This window comes from Xyrauchen texanus, chromosome 9 (assembly GCF_025860055.1).
Source record: "Xyrauchen texanus isolate HMW12.3.18 chromosome 9, RBS_HiC_50CHRs, whole genome shotgun sequence".
In the NCBI taxonomy this organism is placed as follows: domain Eukaryota; kingdom Metazoa; phylum Chordata; class Actinopteri; order Cypriniformes; family Catostomidae; genus Xyrauchen; species Xyrauchen texanus.
In genome coordinates this window covers 5,114,716-5,132,640 of record NC_068284.1, presented here as the reverse complement: position 1 = coordinate 5,132,640, position 17,925 = coordinate 5,114,716, and the positions used below count along the sequence as shown (strand labels likewise).

Genomic DNA, 17,925 nt, shown 5'->3' with positions numbered 1-17,925 from the left:
CCACAGCTAGTTACTCCTTCAAACTGACTAAAACAACCACAAGTATAAGTTTGTACAGTGGTCGGGATTTTGCCAAGTAGGACACATTCATGGCAAAGACTGAGGAAGAGATTTGACAAATTCTATAGACAAGACAAAACATCAACACCACGAGAACGATAAATATATAAAATGTGATTTTAATGCATAATGATCAATATTGCTGCATCTATGAACATATCTTAATTAGAACAAATTGTAAACAATGAACATGGATGTTGACCGTTTATGATGTATTTATGGTCTAGTGGCACAGCTTTTTTAACCCTCAACTGAAGTGCACATTATAAGACAAAACACATGTTGAATTACCCACAGTCCTCGAGCATATAACGCATTAGTACAAAGCTTCAGATCAAAACAGCTCAGACATAATTGATGAGGTGAGCTTACTACATTCATTGACGTCTTGACAGACTCGGCACAATAAGCCTTGAGCCGCTCTTTCTGTGCTCCACCCTTCAAGCAGAGCACGATTCCAGCCTACACTGTCAAATAATAACTTTTAGTCTTTCGTTTTCAGAGAATATACACTCACATACCACCTCATCAGTTATACCTGTGCATCTGCTTATTCATGCGATTATCTAATCAGCCAATCGTGTGGCAGCAGTGTAATGCATAAGATCATGCAGATATGGGTCAGGAGCTTCAGTTAATGTTCACATCAACCATCAGAATGGAGAAAAAAAAATGATCTCAGTGATTTTGACTGTGGCATGATTGTTGGTGTCCTATGTGCTGATTTGAATATTTCTTTAACTGCTGATCCAGTGAGCATGGAAATGGAATGTCTTGTTGAAGAGAAAGGTCAGAGAATGTCCAGACTGGTTCGAGTTGACAAAGTCCATGGTAACTCAGATAACCCCTCTGTACAATTGTGATGAGAAGAATATAATCTCAGAAAGCACATCTGTGTTACCGTAGACTTTGTCACATCAAACCAGTCTGGCCATTCTCTGTTGACCTCTCTCATCAACAAGGCATTTCCATCCACAGAACTGTCTCACTCGATGTTTTTTTGTTTTTGGCACCATTCGGAGTAAATTCTAGAGACTGTTGTGTGTGAAAATTCCAGGAGATCAGTAGTTACAGAAATATTCAAACCAGCCCATCTGGCACCAACAATCATGCCACGGTTGATTACTGAGATCACATTTTCCCCATTCTGATGGTTGATGTGAACATTAACTCCTGACCCGTATCTGCTTGATTTTCTGCACTGTACTGCTGCCACACAATTGGCAGTTTATACATGTGTTGATGATTAAAGAAATGATAAGAAAGAGAAGGAAGATCAGTGATGACATGTAAAAACATAAAGTAGACTGTTGTGAGTCAAAGCAAATGCAGGGAAAGTGTTTAAGAGTGCAGGTGGAAAATAAAGCATGAAAGGCAGATAAAGAAAGAGAGAGAGAGACAGGGTGTGTGTGTGTCATGGAAACAGAGGAACACAAAACACAGTTCACATTAAAAGTATATCACCATGACAAACACTGCATAAATTTACATTCTTTAAATAAGAGCCACTTCAGGACCTAAAGTGTTTCAACTGAACCCAAAAGAGAGAGAGAGAGAGAGAGAGAGAGAGAGAGAGAGAGAGAGAGAGAGAGAGAGTGAGTGAGTGAGTGAGAAAGTGAGAGAGAGAAAGAAAGAGAGTGAGTGAGTGAGAGAGAAAGAGAGGGAGAGTGAGAGGGAGAGAAAGAGACTGAGATAGAAAGAAAGAGTGAGAGAGAAAGAGAGAGAGAGAGTCTGCACTATATACTTTCCATTCATTCAACAACAAAATTAGACACATTTTGAAATGTAACGAATAAAACTGCAATTTACCACCGTATTTTTTATCTAAATTTGGAAAATGAAAGGGTCAGATAGGAACTCAAAATAAAGCATTAAACCACTCAAGGCTGTGTATTACAGCGATTTTACCATTGTTAAGGGAGTTCTTAATGATGATGTCAAGCGCCTAAAAACCCATTAACCATGGTCAAATCACAGTGGCAACAGCATTAATGTATGAGGGCAAGTGTATTTTTATTGTAACTGATAATTTCAGAGCAACACATGGAACTGCATGCTTGCATTGTGTTGGTATTCATGTCTGTGTTTGTGTCCTTGTGTAAAGAATTCTTCTCAGCTAAAGTGTACACTACATGACTCCGTCTTGTTTTTCATCATGCTGGTGTGCACAATGCAGTGCTGTAGTGTATCGACTAAATGACCATTCGTCCACCACTGAGGCCATGTGTATACCTGCTATTAAAATGAGTTTTGGGTGATCCGATCACAGATGCACAAGCGAGATATAACCGTTATACGTGGTCGTCTCTTTTGACCACTTGTGTTTGGATCGAGGAGATTCTCTCATTACTGAATTTTGTGATGTTATTGTGCTTGTTTGTGCATTTGCTTTTTACAATTTTCAAGTAGTTCATTAATTTCCCTTTAAATCCACAAGTAACCAGCGAAAAAGCGGCTGTTACAGCTGCCTTTAACATCCTCCCGTTTCATTGGCTGTGGCTCATTGTGGGTCTCTCTAGTCAGGACAGTGCACACACTTGATGACAAGATGTCTAGATATCAAGCGAGATCTGAGACTTCTCGACTCAAAACATCAAAGGAGAAGAGAAAAGTTGTGTTGTGTATACTAGGCTTTAAGTGCACGCTATTTGACTCAAGCCTTTGATGTTTTCAGTTGGCAACTAGTCGCAGAGTTTTATAGGGTGCACACTTCTGAAACACACTAGAGCTAGTAGCAGTCTCTACAACAGATTTCAAACATGTTCTGAAATCTGGCCGAACAGTCATAAGGAGTGGGCACTGTTTCGACAAGCGAGAGTCGTGGGAGTCGTGTGGGCCAGGAATCGCACAACCACCTGAGCCACAGACGCCCCTAAAGATACAAAAAATAAGAAAAGAAACGCTTGAGTTTCTATACATTCATATGTAACTTATTCTCAATAAGATGCTGGGGCACATGACAAACATGACTGAAGTGTTCAAGACTAACTCAACTGAGCAGAATGCCATCAATTCATCAACTGTGCATTTGCCGACCCTTAGGGCATTATTAGATACTCGTAGTGTCCACTCATAATAAATGCAACCTTCAACTCCTCTTCTTCATAGATTCACATTATCCTAATCTGTTCTAATGCAGGAGGAGCTGAGGGGCATAGGTGGTGCCATTGTACAGTGACAACCTTCAAACCATAATACAAGGTCTTAGAGGTTATGTCATTCCTTTTCTTGCCTAGGGCACTAGAATCACAACCTCCAAAATACCAATTTAAACACTCATTACAGTTAATTACTAGTCTAGTCCAGAAGACTTAAAAGACAAATATAAACATAAAATCCACAGATAAGTGCCAGAATTCAATATATCATAGAGAAATGCTAATATTGGATCAGGTCACCCTACATCAATATGCAATATAAAATAGAACCAGGAAGTGTCTGTGTGAAAATACTTTGATAATAAAAGACACCAAGACTGTAATACTACAAGAAACTGCAATATTGTGAACTCATATGGCAGAGACCAATTAAAAGCACAACACACGGCAACTCAAGTGCACATTTCACTATTTATCTTTGTAAATAATTTACTGGCATATCTTGTGCAGTTACTAAACTGCTCTTATTAAACGCATCTATATAATCCTTATCCAAATCACTGTGATCAAGAAAGCATAACTGATCCTAGGTCAGCTACAATCAAAACTACTTTTCCACAACGCTGAGCCAGTGAAGCTGCACGTCACACTATATAAACACTTAATTGGATTAAACTGAACGAGTCGAAGTGGGCGTGCCCCATGAAGAGTTTTCCTCACTATAATCCTCTCACCACTCTTGCTACTGGCATCTTTCCTACCACTTTAAAGCAGGCTAGGGTGACCCCACTGCTGAAATAACCTACACTTAACCTTACACTTGGTTAGCTTTTCTTTAACCATTCCTGTCAAATCTTTCAAATGAAATGTTTTCACTGCCTTTCTTTCACAGAACTGGGCATCATAGGAACTGTATACCACTGGTCCGACTTATAAATTATGGGCAGATCCTTTCCAGGAGGGGAGAGGTGTCTAAATCACATCAGTTTAACACTGGAGTGCCTCAAGGTTCAGTAATTGGCACTCTCCTGTTCTTAATATACACAACCTTACTGGCCCACTCAAAAAGGGCACATGGCTTATTCAGAAATGGAGATTACATGCAGCTCTATCTATCATTCCATCTTATCTTTTTATTTCTATCTCTGCCTGGATGTAGGAATGTCACCACAAGCTCAACATTGTAAAGGCCAATGTCTTTGTCAACATCACTATATAGCTGGGATTAACACTAACACCAACTAGGAACCTGGGAGTAATGTTTGATGACCAGGCAAACATCACTGTCCAAATTTTGACCACTCTTTTTCACTCTTTACAACATCATGAATATCAGACTCTACCTATGTTGTGCAGCTACTGGTTCAGGTTCTTGTCATCTCAAGACTGCTCATCTCAAGCCCATGTCACACATCTCTTAGTCTCGCACCACTGAATACATGTAGCTGCCCACGTCAAAAATAAAGGCTTTGACACTCGCATTCAGGACAGCCTTTTGATCTCAAAGTACCTCAATATTGTCCTACAGCAGGGGAGGGAAGCCTACTCCTGGAGGGTCACTATCCTGCAGAGTTTAGGTCCAACCCCAATCAAGCACACCTGCCCTTAATGTTTTCAGTGTATTCCTGGAGACCTTGATTAGTTTACTCAGGTTTGTTTGATTAGGGTTGGACCTAAACTCTGCAGGACAGTGGCCCTACAGGAGCAGGGTTTCCCACCCGTCATACAGGTTCACTCCCATCCTCTGCTGTCAGTGATGCCAGGTTTTCCATTATAGGGAGCTACAAAGTTGCTTTCTTGAGCCTTCAGTCACCATCCTACTGTGATTGAACAAGCTTCCAACCTCAACCAGATCTGCTTAACCCCTTATACTCCGCAGGCTTCTTTAGGCTGTCGCCTACAATTGTTCACACCCAAATTTAAAAGCTCACCTACATTCGACTAATTACAAAATACTGGTCTAATTTTACAAACACCATATATTGTTATAAATATAATATTGTATGTTTACAGTCTTATGATGAACATTTATCTTGTCTTGGTCTGTAATTCAGGCTCTGTTTGCTCCATGTGCCTGAAAAAGTTCTTAGTCTTTTCCACTAGATGGCAGAAAGCACTCAGAAAAAATAAGTATCCTCCATCACTGGTGGCGCACTAATGCAGCTGAGCACTCGCCATGTGGTCATCCATAGACATTCAGTCTATTTTGTGACCCTACACACCTTCTCCATTGTTTCATCAAGTATCTCAGTTTTCGAGTGGATTTCAAACTTAATCTAGGTGTCGTTGGAATGCTTACATACTCCTGATATATTATATGTAACCATCAATAGTTAAGAAAATAGTTAACCAGTGATTTGTTTATCATGCTTTTTCTGCTGGACAGCATATATTGTTCTGGACATCTGTGACATAACATAGGGTTATTTACCCAAGCAAGCTCAGAGACATGTAGAAAATTGTTAATTTAGAAGAAAACAGCCTAAAGTAAGAGCTGATATAGAGTTTGCTGCTACTTGGGGCTTAAATAAGCAGTAATCGGAGCAGAAATTACCTTTTTCTTTGTTGTCTTACTGAGATCATATTTCACCTAGTTTTTTGGGGGATAATCATTCAAACTGTGGAGCAGCATCCACCAGGATGATGTGACGGCAGCCATAGTGGACCGGTACACTCACCACACACCAGCTATTGGTGGAGAAGTGGAGTTACAGAGCAAATTAATGGATGGAGATTATTAGGAGGCCATGATTGAGAAAGGCCAATGGAGGGAATTTGGCTTTGGAATCTGGTTACACCCCTTCTCTTTATGAGAATCGTAGGCCTTGGTTTAATGTCTCATCTGAAAGACGAAGCCTTTTTACAGTATAGTGTCCCTGTAACTATACTGGGGCATTAGGACCCACAAAGACCACAGGGAGAGCACCCTCTTCTGGCCTCCCTAATACCTCTTCCAGCAGCAGCCTTCGTTTTCCCCAGGAGGGCTCTCATCAAGGTACTGGCCAGGCTCAACCCTGCTTAGCTATAGTGGGCAACCAGGCAAGAGCTGCAGGGTGATATGGCTGCTGGCCCATAATTGTAAAGAGAATGAGAATACTCTCAAGAGGCACTTAACCTTTACTATAAAGAACCTAGCTTTACATAAACCTAATTAACATTGCACAGATAATGATGACAGAGATTTAACCGTTGTGTGTGTGTGTAGGGCCTTGGCCCATTCAAAATGGCAGCTGATACCACATGCTCCTTTGTTCTAAAATCAAAGGAGAGACATTGAGCTCTGTTTTCCAGGGTCCTTCACAATTTCACACCTGGATGTGAAGTTCCACCCATGGACCCAGTCTCAAACTCCATTGGTCAAAAGTGGCCTACGACCGATGACGTTATCTTGTAAATATAACCAACGGACAGATGTAGTTCGCTCTCTCTGTGCTAAGCTCCGTCTGGCTGTTAAGGGACATCTGTATTCTGCACATACTGAAGGAGTTTTCCCTCCTTTTTGGACTAAGAACAAAGAGACCACGTTTTTCTAACCTCACCATTTGGCCAATGTAGAGTAAGATTAACTTAGCTTTGTTCAAGTCTTCTAGTATACTTCTAAGAACCGGTTCAGTTTTCACTAAGGCCTAGACAACAGTGAATTTATTTAGAAAAATGGAAGGGTGATCAGCTTCCCTTCTCCCTATTTTTCTCTCAACATTGACTACATCCTGCATTCTTCTCCACTGAGGAATAAAGCAGAAATGTGTCTTTTCGCTGATGAGCATAAGACAAGGGACCATTCAGACCATTTCTCCTGACCGCTCAATGCCACAGGAATTCTAATGGACAATCCTACTGAAATAACACAGGACTTCCCAAATAAGGCTTGATATCTGGGCAGCTTGATATCTGGGCAGATTTAGTTTAGAAACTGAGATTTTTCTTGTGCAACTAAGTCTTATGTTTAATTCTAAATGCTGATATTTTGTATGTTGAACTTTGTTTGCTGTTTTGAGTTGGGAGATTTTAATTTTTGGGTGAAGTTTGTTTGTTGAGTGATCTGAACTAGTAATTCAGTCCCGCTGTTATGAGCGGTTACCCTCAATTATATTGCATGCACTTCTTTGCTCTCTCTCTTGCTCGATTTATGTCCGACTCAGGCTGGTATACCAAATTCTCCCACCCGTTTCATCGGTTCCTTCTTGTGTCCACTCATTTCCGCCATCACGTCGTATCATCTCCACTGCTCTGGAACTGATCCAGCCATCTTTCCTTTTCTCCTTTGCTTCCAACTCAAATGATCTTTGGCTCCGCCATTTTGGATCTAGTCCTCCATTTTGGTTCCTTTTACCGCATCTAGACACACTCACACACACTCTAGCATATAGCGCCACTATTAGTTTAGTATGTTTTGTGTTATATTCAGATAGTATTGGCTGTGATCATTACTGCTTGATTATAATAAATATTGTTATATTATAATAAGAAGTACTCCTGGTTGTTTTTGCTTGAATATTGTGTTGAAGCCAGCCTCTGCCACGTCAAGAACTCCCATATTACCCTCAGCATACTGTCATTTTTATTGGTGTTAGAAACGTATTGTTATTAGATATGAATGGCAATAATTTAACTAGTTCCTCCCTTTTTGATTATTTTGATTAATAATTAAAATACTCAACCTTCAGGGTAGATTTTTATGAGACTTGATCAGTAACTTGCTATCATTTTTCTCTTGTCAAACAGTGGTGCCCCGAGGATAGAATTGAATGAGTTAAATTATATTATTTAATTTAAATATTAATAAATATTCATTATTATTTCTGATAATAAAATGGATCTAAACAACCAGTAGCACCTACAGTGTGTTAGAAAAACAGTATGTAGTCAAGACACATGGCCAACACCTTTCTTATTTCAAATATACCACATTTGTATAAATATATAACTCTGATAACTTTGCCACCTTTCCTCCTGTTGCTATTGCAGGGGTGTGAAATTACCATAGCGACAGTAATAGACCAATCAGAAGATAGTTTGAGGTGTGACTCACCGTGGCCAACTCATCAAACTTGCCGAAGAGCTCATTGAGCAGTTTGACCAACTCCTGAGCCGTGCACTGCGAAGCCAGACTAGTGAAGCCCACGATATCCGCAAACAGGATGCTAAAAAAAGAGAGGAAAGTATTTCAAACATATTATTCACACTTTCCATATATAGGATAAAAAGGCTTAAAATGTTTTGCTACTTTCAACAAATGGTGAAAGGAGACCCTTAACCTTAAAAAAACAAATTCATCCTATGAATTTGTATGACATGTCCTATATAAGGTTTTAAATCCTTTTCTTCAATTTCAAGCAAATAACGCAATATTAACATAATAATGAAATAAACACATCCCAAAGTTTCTAATAAAATAAAAACGCACTTAACAGGGCTGCACTTAAATGGGTGGCAGATTTAACCCAAATTAAGCCATCACTGAGCAGGGTCTAGCTAGTTTGGGACACAATGTCGCTTTGTAGTTATTGATAAACTTAAGTTTCCCATATCTTTGTTTGATCTTTTTACTTACACTAACATTGGTAAGAGGGGTTTGAATATTTGAGCTTGATGAATACAGTCAATATTTGTGTAAAAACGTATGATGTTACTTCTTGGTTGATACGATTGTATGGACTACTCCATCCCATCCGGACATTGTTAAATTATTAAATGTCAGGTGGCAGAATATATCAGCTATTGTGTGCTTAAAGTTAATGCACAGAGGGGTTATAGCTTGTACATGTCCATATGCATCTTTACTCCAACAATAACATGACAGAGAGAATTCAACTGGGGCCAAAGCCAAACATTGAGCAAAAACAGGTAAGACATGTGCTAGATGGGTCATTCCTACTATGTAGTACAAGTTCATGCCCCCCATCATATGTCTTAATAATATATTAGATCAAATATTAAACTCTTTTATGTGAACACAGGAATGAATGTTAAATAATTTCACTGCTTTGGTTTGAGCAGATGTTGCCATTTTTGCCGCTCTTATCCAAGATAAATAACTGGTGGTTTACAAATTTTATTAAAAAAAAAAATATCTCCAAAAATGTCCTCAATATCACTTTCCATCCAACTAGCCTTTTGTAATATTTTTAGTAATTATTTGTAATAGCTATTTTGTAATTTGGGTAACACCTTACATTACTGTTTCCTTTGTTAAGGGTTGATAAAGTGGTTAATGACTTATAATTCATAATTTACAAATCCATTATAAATCATTAATATGCAATTGTAATAAAAATTAAAAAGGGCGACTGTCATGCAATACCTCCCAATAGTGAGCCATTTTACCTCACATGTTATACATGCTTAATATACTTGTTCAACATTAGCAACCTATGAAAATGTACCTTAACCTCGTGACCCCCTGTACACATGCATGGATGATGTATTTAGGATAAACTTTTGACATACAATGTGTACTTTAGCCCATTTTTTCATTAGAAATCCTATACTGACTGCATTCTCACATTGAGAATAAATGGGATCATCCCAAAGCTTTCAGAGACTTTATGTGGAGTTAGGATGAAAATTATTTTGAACTGTTCCGAGACCAGTGTGCTGTCTGTCTAATCTTTCACTAAATAGGGAGAAAGGAAGCATCCAACAGCTTCCCTTTGGAGCTAAAGGCATTCAATCCCAAAATGGAGTGGTGGAGGTGTAGTGGTCTAAACCACATAACTGGTAAACTGGTAATCAGCAGGTCACTGGTTCGATCCCCACAGCCACCACCATTGTGTCCTTGAGCAAGGCACTTAACTCCAGGTTTCTCCGGGGGGATTGTCCCTGTAATAAGGGCTCTGTAAGTCGCTTTGGATAAAAGCGTCTGCCAAATGCATAAATGTAAATGTAAATGTAAAATCCAACCAATAGTTGGTGGGCCAATGATAATCAGTAAATAGATTCAGAATTGTATAATATATATTTTATGGTTGGTTTGTCTCACTCCAAAATATCCTATACAGTTTGATAGAATTACAGGGATCGTTCTGATATCAATATTACAAAAAATTGTTAAAAAATCGACTTCAATTTGACACCCTCATGAAAGCAAACTGTCAATCTCTCACTGAGCAATGGCTAAATTTAGCTCTTTTTTCCCCATCCTGTTAATGTTCTTGCCATTTTGTAAGTCATAAAGCTCTAATGAATACAACTGAAGTGCCTGAGCTTGACCAGAGCACACAACGATCAGCCACAACATTACAGTGTAGGTCCCCCTCATGCCGCAACTGAAGGTGTCCTGTGGTATCTGGCACAAGACGTTAGCAGCAGATCCTTTAAGTCCTGTTAGTTGCGAGGCGGAGCTGCCATGGATCTGACTTGTTGGTCCAGCAGATCTGGAGAATTTGGAGGCCTAGTCAACACATTGAACTCTTCATCATGTTCCTCAAACCATTCCTGAACAATTTTTTACAGTGTTGCAGGGCACTTTATCCTGCTGAAAGAGGCCACTGCCATCAGGGAATTCTGTTGCCATGAAGGAGCATACGTGGTCTGCAACCATTTTTAGGTAGGTGGTAAGTGTCAAAGTAGCATCCACATGAATGCCAGGACCCAAGGTTTCCCAGCAGAACATTGCCCAGAGCATCACACTGTCTCGCCAGCCTGCCTTCTTCCCATGGTTCATCCTGCTGACATCTCTTCCCCAGGTAAACGAAGCACCCGACCATCCATATGATCTAAAAGAAAATGTGATTCATCAGACCAGGCCAACTTCTTCCATTGCTCTATGATCCAGTTCTGACGCTCACATTCCCATTGTAGGCGCTTTCAGCGGTGGATGGGGTCAGCATGGGCACTCTGACCTGTCTGCGGCTACGTAGCCCCATACGCAGCAAGCTGCGATGCACTGTGTGTTCTGATACCTGATACCAATGTTCAGTATTATTCCTATTCTCATTTTTCATATACAGTTAAAGTAACAGCATCAGCATCACTGTAAATTAGGACTGTTTTTTACAGTGAATTTCTTTACTGAATTAAACTTAATAAAAAGTATTTATTGTCCTTTAAATTCAGTGACTGTCATTTAGAGGTATTTCTAAAAGATGATTTTGTCCTCTTTATTGTTAGTAAGCACGTTTAATACAACCTTTTAAGTCAGGACACAAGCTGAATAATGATTAATCGTTGCAATAATCACTCGAAGATTCGAATAATCATTCTAATAATCATTAGATTAGTCGATTATCAAAACAAACAGCCCTACTGTTAATCACAGCTTGAGTCGCAACAGATGCAGGTAATCACACACTCAGTCGCTTTTCTCTCTCTCTTTCTCTCTCTCTTTTTCACACAAACTTCCCTATTACTCCAATAACTTGTCAGATAAGGCTCAAGCATCATTACTTGTTCTAAGGTGATGCTTTCTAATTAGTAATGGAGGCTTGGGCGCATCTGTCAAAACAGCAACGGCAGATCCTGAATCCATGGCCTAAGGAAGATTCATTCACAAATGTTTTGGGACAGTCCTTTGTTTTTCCTTATTTATTTACTTGTTCATTGAACTGTTGTATAAGAGCAATATCACACTCGCAATCGTGCGGTTTTGTCTATATATCTGCTTCTATATGGCCATAACGGCAATCTTGCTTGTGATATTTCTTTAATATATTATATTATTTATATTATGCAATTGCAAAATATTTCTGTCCTAAATTCTAAATTATTTTAAAGGCTCACTATTTAAACCCACAAGACCTTATTTCCATTGAAGAAATAACTAAGATTCCATTTCTTCAATCATCTCCACAGAAATAGTGGGCGTCTCCTCTGTGTCATTAACACTGCATGTATGAACCCGCCAAGAACACTTGCTGTTACACGAACGTTAAATTAAAGAGAAATCAGAGCGAACTGAGTTCACCATCAAAAATCTTGTTTATATTTTCGCAGAAGTTCGGCACAAACCTCCACAGATGGCACGTGCATCAAAGAGCTTCAGAAGCGGCTAATCTGCACATGCTCTTTAGTACCTGCTCTAAATCCGGTCAGAGACCCATCCAAAGGGGGAGCCTTCAAGGTTAGCAAAACAAAGCGTAATGTTCCTATACACTGGCGAGGAGACCAGAGGACGTTTGTCACTTAATGAATTGATCGTCTGTATTTTTGGAGTGAACTATGTGTGGAGTTTACTATGATAAAATAGCTGTTTTATAAGAGAAGACACGGACAATTTAGCGACAGGTAGGTATCTGCAAATGGAGATTTACTGTCGTAACACTCTGAACGTGGTTCATTGACGTCAGAGCAATTATATGTTTGGCTTAGAAGACACATGTGGAGGGCCTAGGTAGCTCATCGAATATTGACACTGACTACCACCAGTGTCGTGAGTTCGAATCCAGGGCGTGCTGACTCCAGCCAGGTCTTCTAAGCAACCAAATTGGCCCAGTTGCTAGGGAGGGTAGAGTCACATGGGTAACCTCCTTGTGGTCGCGATTAGTGGTTCTCGCTCTCAATGGGGCGTGTGGAGAGTTGTGCGTGGATCACAGAGAGTAGCATGAGCCTCCACATGCTGCGAGTCTCTGCGGTGTCATGCACAGCGAGCCACGTGATAAAATGCACGCATTGACTGTCTCAGAAGTGGAGGCAACTGAGACTTGTCCTCTGCCACCCGGATTGAGGTGAGTAACCGCGCCACCACGAGGACCTACTAAGCAGCGGGAATTGAGCATTCCAAATTGGGAGAAAAGGGGATAATTTTTTTTTATTATTTATTTTTTTAAAGAAGACTCACGTGATACAAGTTGTCAATTACGAGGTTGGTTTCTCCATATATAAAAAATTATCTAGCTGCATTGCACTCAGTAAGACGGTCAGAGTTCAAATGAATGAGACACACAAACACGCCGTTCAGAGTTCTAACTGACCGTTATCACCTTTCAGCCATGGAGGCTAATAAAGGATAGGGCATAGGGATAATCACTGCTGAATGGGAAGCGCCAACATGGGAGCTAGACGCGAGCAAAGTTTATTGTAAACATAAGCCTAATGGCTGTTTTTAAATACGACATCCCACTTCCCCCGTGTCTGTAGGAAATACATCAAAACACCTAACCGAACTCCACTCATCATGGGATTTTAGTGCGACTTTAACTAAGACAATATTCATGTAAATGTTTCTTTCAGATAAGCAGTTCGCTCTATGGCTTAATGCGTTTTTAAACTGCAAAAGGCTGCAATTAATTTAGATAAATATATATAGTCTGTATGTGCTGTGTGCTTCAAGGTTAATGAGTGTTCTGCTCTCTGTCATCTGCTACACTGTTGTCAGTTTGAGAAGCCAGCTTCACACATTCACATGCAGACTGTATAGTAATTTCATTCATTCATAGCCTTTTGTGGTTTAATCACATTAGGACATATCACGATTTTAATTTGATTAATTGTGCATTTCATGCACAATTAATGTATGCCATATAATTCCATTATATTCCGGTATAACTCTTAATTCCGTTTTTTAATTTGGATTATACAATTCCATCAGAGTTTTCTGCATCATGGAAATCATAGGGCCCTCTAGAGACCAAAATATTAAATAAAATTGTAAGTGGGCATTTTTGTTGGGTGAATATGCAACTATCTAGGACCATCCTGAACACCCTAGCAACTGCATAGTAAACAGATTAAAAAAAATTATAAAAAAAATTCAGCAGAATTCCAATAAACAATTTTTCAATGGACAAATTATTTGAAAATACTAGTGCAATACACAACACACACCAAATCTGGATCAACTGTGCATGCCCAATATAACAGCACCATTTCTGCAGATGAAAAATCCAGTCTTACTGTTTCTTATGAAACCGTCAAGGACACACTGTTAATAAAAATTATCAAACAAACCAATAAAAGATCCCCTCTGTTTTGTCCAGTCAATAACTGATATGATGATATAATGCATGTCCACACACCAACACTCCAGAAACACATTGACGTACAGATACATATGGACTGTGAAATGATTTCTCACACAGAACTACATAAACACTCTGAATGTGTGTGTGTGTGTGTGTGTGTGTGTGTGTGTGTGTGTGTGTGTGTGTGTGTGTGTGTGGCGGGTTTGGGTGGTTTACGAGGACTTTTTTAATAGGTTACAAACTGTAATTACAAGGGTATTATGCTATAAATGTGGTTTATGAGGACATTTCTAGTGTCCACATAATTCAAATTGCTTAAATAAAACATACTAAACGCAAAAACATAGAAAAATGCAGGATGTTTTTGGTGAGGGTTAGCTTTAGGGGTAGAGTAAGGTGATAGAATCTATAGTTTGTACAATATAAAAATCATTCCATCTATGGAGGGTCCTCATAAGTATAGCCACACCAACGTGTGTGTGTGTGTGTGTGTGTGTGTGTGTGTGTGAGAGAGGGGGGTGCTATAGAACACTGTGTCTTTTGAGTGATCTGCTAAAATGCCATTTTGTCACATCGCAGATGTCAGCATAAGAATGGTGCAATAAATTCAGTTTGCTGTGAATATTTTAATATGAGTCCATCTGTTACAGAAAAACAAGAGAGACAATTTCACTAAACATCACATATTCTCAAGCTTATAATCAATGAAGAGAATACTGGTTGAAACATCAATTTAGGGAGTTTAGGGAAGAGTAAAATGAAAACATGCTAATTTGTTATCACAAACTAATGGATTTCATCAAACAATACATAAAAAACGTATCAGATTTTATCACATTACACCATACTGTACATCCATGATTGGCCTGATATTTTTTTTTCTCCCCAATTTGTAACACACAATTCCCAATACGCTCCAAGTCCTCGTGGTGGCATGGTTACTCACCTCAATCCGGGTGGCGGAGGACGAATCTCAGTTGCCTCCGCGTCTGAGACAGTCAATCCGAGTTGAGCGCATTACCGCGGAGATATAGCGCACGTAGACGCTTCACGCTATTCTCCACGGCATCCACGCACAATTTGCCACATGCCCCACCGAGAGCGAGAACCACATTATAGCGATCATGAGGAGGTTACCCCATGTGACTCTACCCTCCCTAGCAACCGGGCCAATTTGGTTGTTTAGGAGACCTGGCTGGAGTCACTTGGCACGCCCTGGATTCAAACTCGCGACCAGGGGTGGTAGTCAGCATCAATACTCGCTGAGCTACCCAGACCCCAGCCTGATATTATTAAAAATACATGACTGTGGTGACATTTTTGGAAATTATATTACGTAGTTCATTTCACATATCGTGCCAATTCTGAAGTGAAATGTCCACTGTGCAGCACTAAAAGAAAGTTAAATGTACTTCCAAACAAATTAGGTTTTTAAGGTTAATGCTCTATCTAGTTTAAAATCAACAAAACTTACCTCCCTACCCTTAACCTTAAACCAATAGTGTCCGAAAAGCAAACGCAAGATGAAAAACCCAATTGCTAAAGGGGATTTTGTGGTGCTTTTATGGGTATAGGTATTCCCTGCTAACCCCTCTCTCGTCGGTTAATCCAGCCCCTCCCTGGTCTGTTCAGATGGGAACCACCTGGACCGTTGCGCTAACACCCTCCCTGGACCAACCTCGTGTCCCTTGTTTTCTGCCACTGTCACCATTGGTATTTAACGCAACAAGGATTGCTAAAGTCTCTGTAAAAATAAAATAATGATGCTGCCACATTTCTAATGTTATTTTTTATCTGAGGTTTTGCACCAAAATCATAGGTGAAAATTGCCATTTTGACCACCCTCTACACAATAGTGGATTACTCCATAAATATGCATCCATGGCATTTAATATTTGGCTTTCATATTAATTTATGTAGTTCTTTCACCAGAAAAAAATAAATAAATAAAATAAAAAATAAATTCTACATTTTGAGCTGGGGACCACTGATTCAGTTGATATGGAATGACTCCATTAACACAAATCATCAAAAACAATTCTGGTCCCTTCCTGGAGCCACCCCTGGTAGCCTGAACTGACTCCCTTCCTGGAGCCACCCCTCCCTGGCAGCCTGAACTGACTCCCTTCCTGGAGCCACCCTCCCGGCTGCCTGAACTCACTCCCTTCCTGGAGCCACCACCCTCGGCCGCCTGAACTCACTCCCTTCCTGGAGCCACCCCCGGCAGCCTGAACTCACTCCCTAACTGAAGCCACCCCTCCGGCCGCCTGAACTCACTCCCTTCCTGGAGCCACCCCCCCGGCCGCCTGAACTCACTCCCTTCCTGGAGCCACCCCCGGCCGCCTGAACTCACTCCCTTCCTGAAGCCACTCCCCCTTCCGCCTGAACTCACTCCCTTCCTGGAGCCGTCCCAGGTATTCCCCGCTAACCCCTCTCTCGACGGTTAATCCAGCCCCTCCCTGGTCTGTTCAGATGGGACCCACCTGGACCGTTGCGCCAACACCCTCCCTGAACCAACCTCGTTTCCCTTGTTTTCCGCTGGATTCTCTTGTCCCTATAATTTCTATTGCCATCTCTGTTGTGTCGGTTTGTCATTTTATCATGTCAGTTTTTGTTTCCCCATGCCCTGCATTTGTGCCCTTTATCTCCATGTTTCCTGACAAAAAAGACATCAGCCAAACAACACATGTTAAAAAAAGCTCCTTATGCGGTTGTTAAGTCGTGACGTAACCACCTCCGATAATACTGTTTCCGGGTCCAAATGCCGGGTCCTCTCTACCTACTTACCGCTTTCGCCCGAGTTTTAACATGCCGCAGTGCTGTGCCCCGTGTTGTTTAAATAGATCGGAGTTAAAAAAACAAGTGATATTCAACTGTCATTCTACCGCTTTCCCTGTGACGAGAAAGAAAAGAGAAAATGGCTGCAGTTGATAACGTAAGTTACAAATCTTAAACGAATGAAGAAACTTTGGCGCCAGTGGGTGCTATCCCTTAATCCCATGTAGTCTATGGGTTTGTATATGTTGTTTGTTGCTATAAACCCAAATCTTGCATGATGTTTCGGTTGTCAGGCCTTGTTCTGCCGCCTAGTTAAGATGAAGCTAAGGAAGGCTAACTAGCTAACGTTAGCTTGGCAACAGACAAGTCGAAGCATGAAGATGTGTGTACATAGCAAGAAAAAACATTAGACCAGTTATAGTATGATAATCTGCTAAAGTTTCTCATTTGTCTGAGATATAAGATCAGACTCATGTCTATTAATGTACTACAACCTGAAACAAACAAACCCCCTTTTAGTGAATTACAGTATTATTATTACGTAATACAGTTATTAGGTATTATCAAAATTTCACCTGTAGTAAGTCAGTCAGGTCACTAGGAAAGTACTACAACCTTTGGAACATGAAAAAGTACTTTAGGTGAATTACAGTAATTGTTTCATAAACAAATTTGATTGTTGTATGTACAGCAAGCGAACTGCGAGTTATTGTCAGAATTTCACCTGAAATAAGACTTTCTGGTCAATAGGAACATGGTACAACCTTTGAATAATAAAAAATCCCTTTGGTGAATGAATGTAATTTGATTCTAAAAAGAATAAAAAGTAATATTTAAAACATTATTTTTTTACAGACGTGAAAACTTCATCCCAAACTAGGGTTTGGTTGAGGGTTAGTTGCATGTAATTATGCATCATTTACTGTTATTACTATGGTAAGTACATGCAACAAATGTAACAGACACTGTAAAATAAAGTGTTACATTTATAAGTTCTGTGTGTGTAGCATGAAGGGCCTACAAACTATAATAATACATATGTAATATTTGTGATATAATATAGATGTGATATAATAATAAATATGTAT

The 17,925-nt window shown here is 39.9% G+C and overlaps 1 protein-coding gene across 4 annotated transcripts in view; it reads right to left on the bottom strand.

Annotated features, from left to right (window-relative positions):
• Positions 1-17,925, bottom strand: part of LOC127649622 (adenylate cyclase type 1-like) — an 84,265-nt gene that overhangs the window by 31,821 nt on the left and 34,519 nt on the right. For all 4 annotated transcript variants that reach the window (XM_052134822.1, XM_052134824.1, XM_052134823.1 and 1 more), the window contains exon 5: positions 8,191-8,302. In XM_052134822.1, the coding sequence (XP_051990782.1) occupies positions 8,191-8,302 (112 nt within the window). The remainder of the gene's footprint in view (positions 1-8,190; positions 8,303-17,925) is intronic.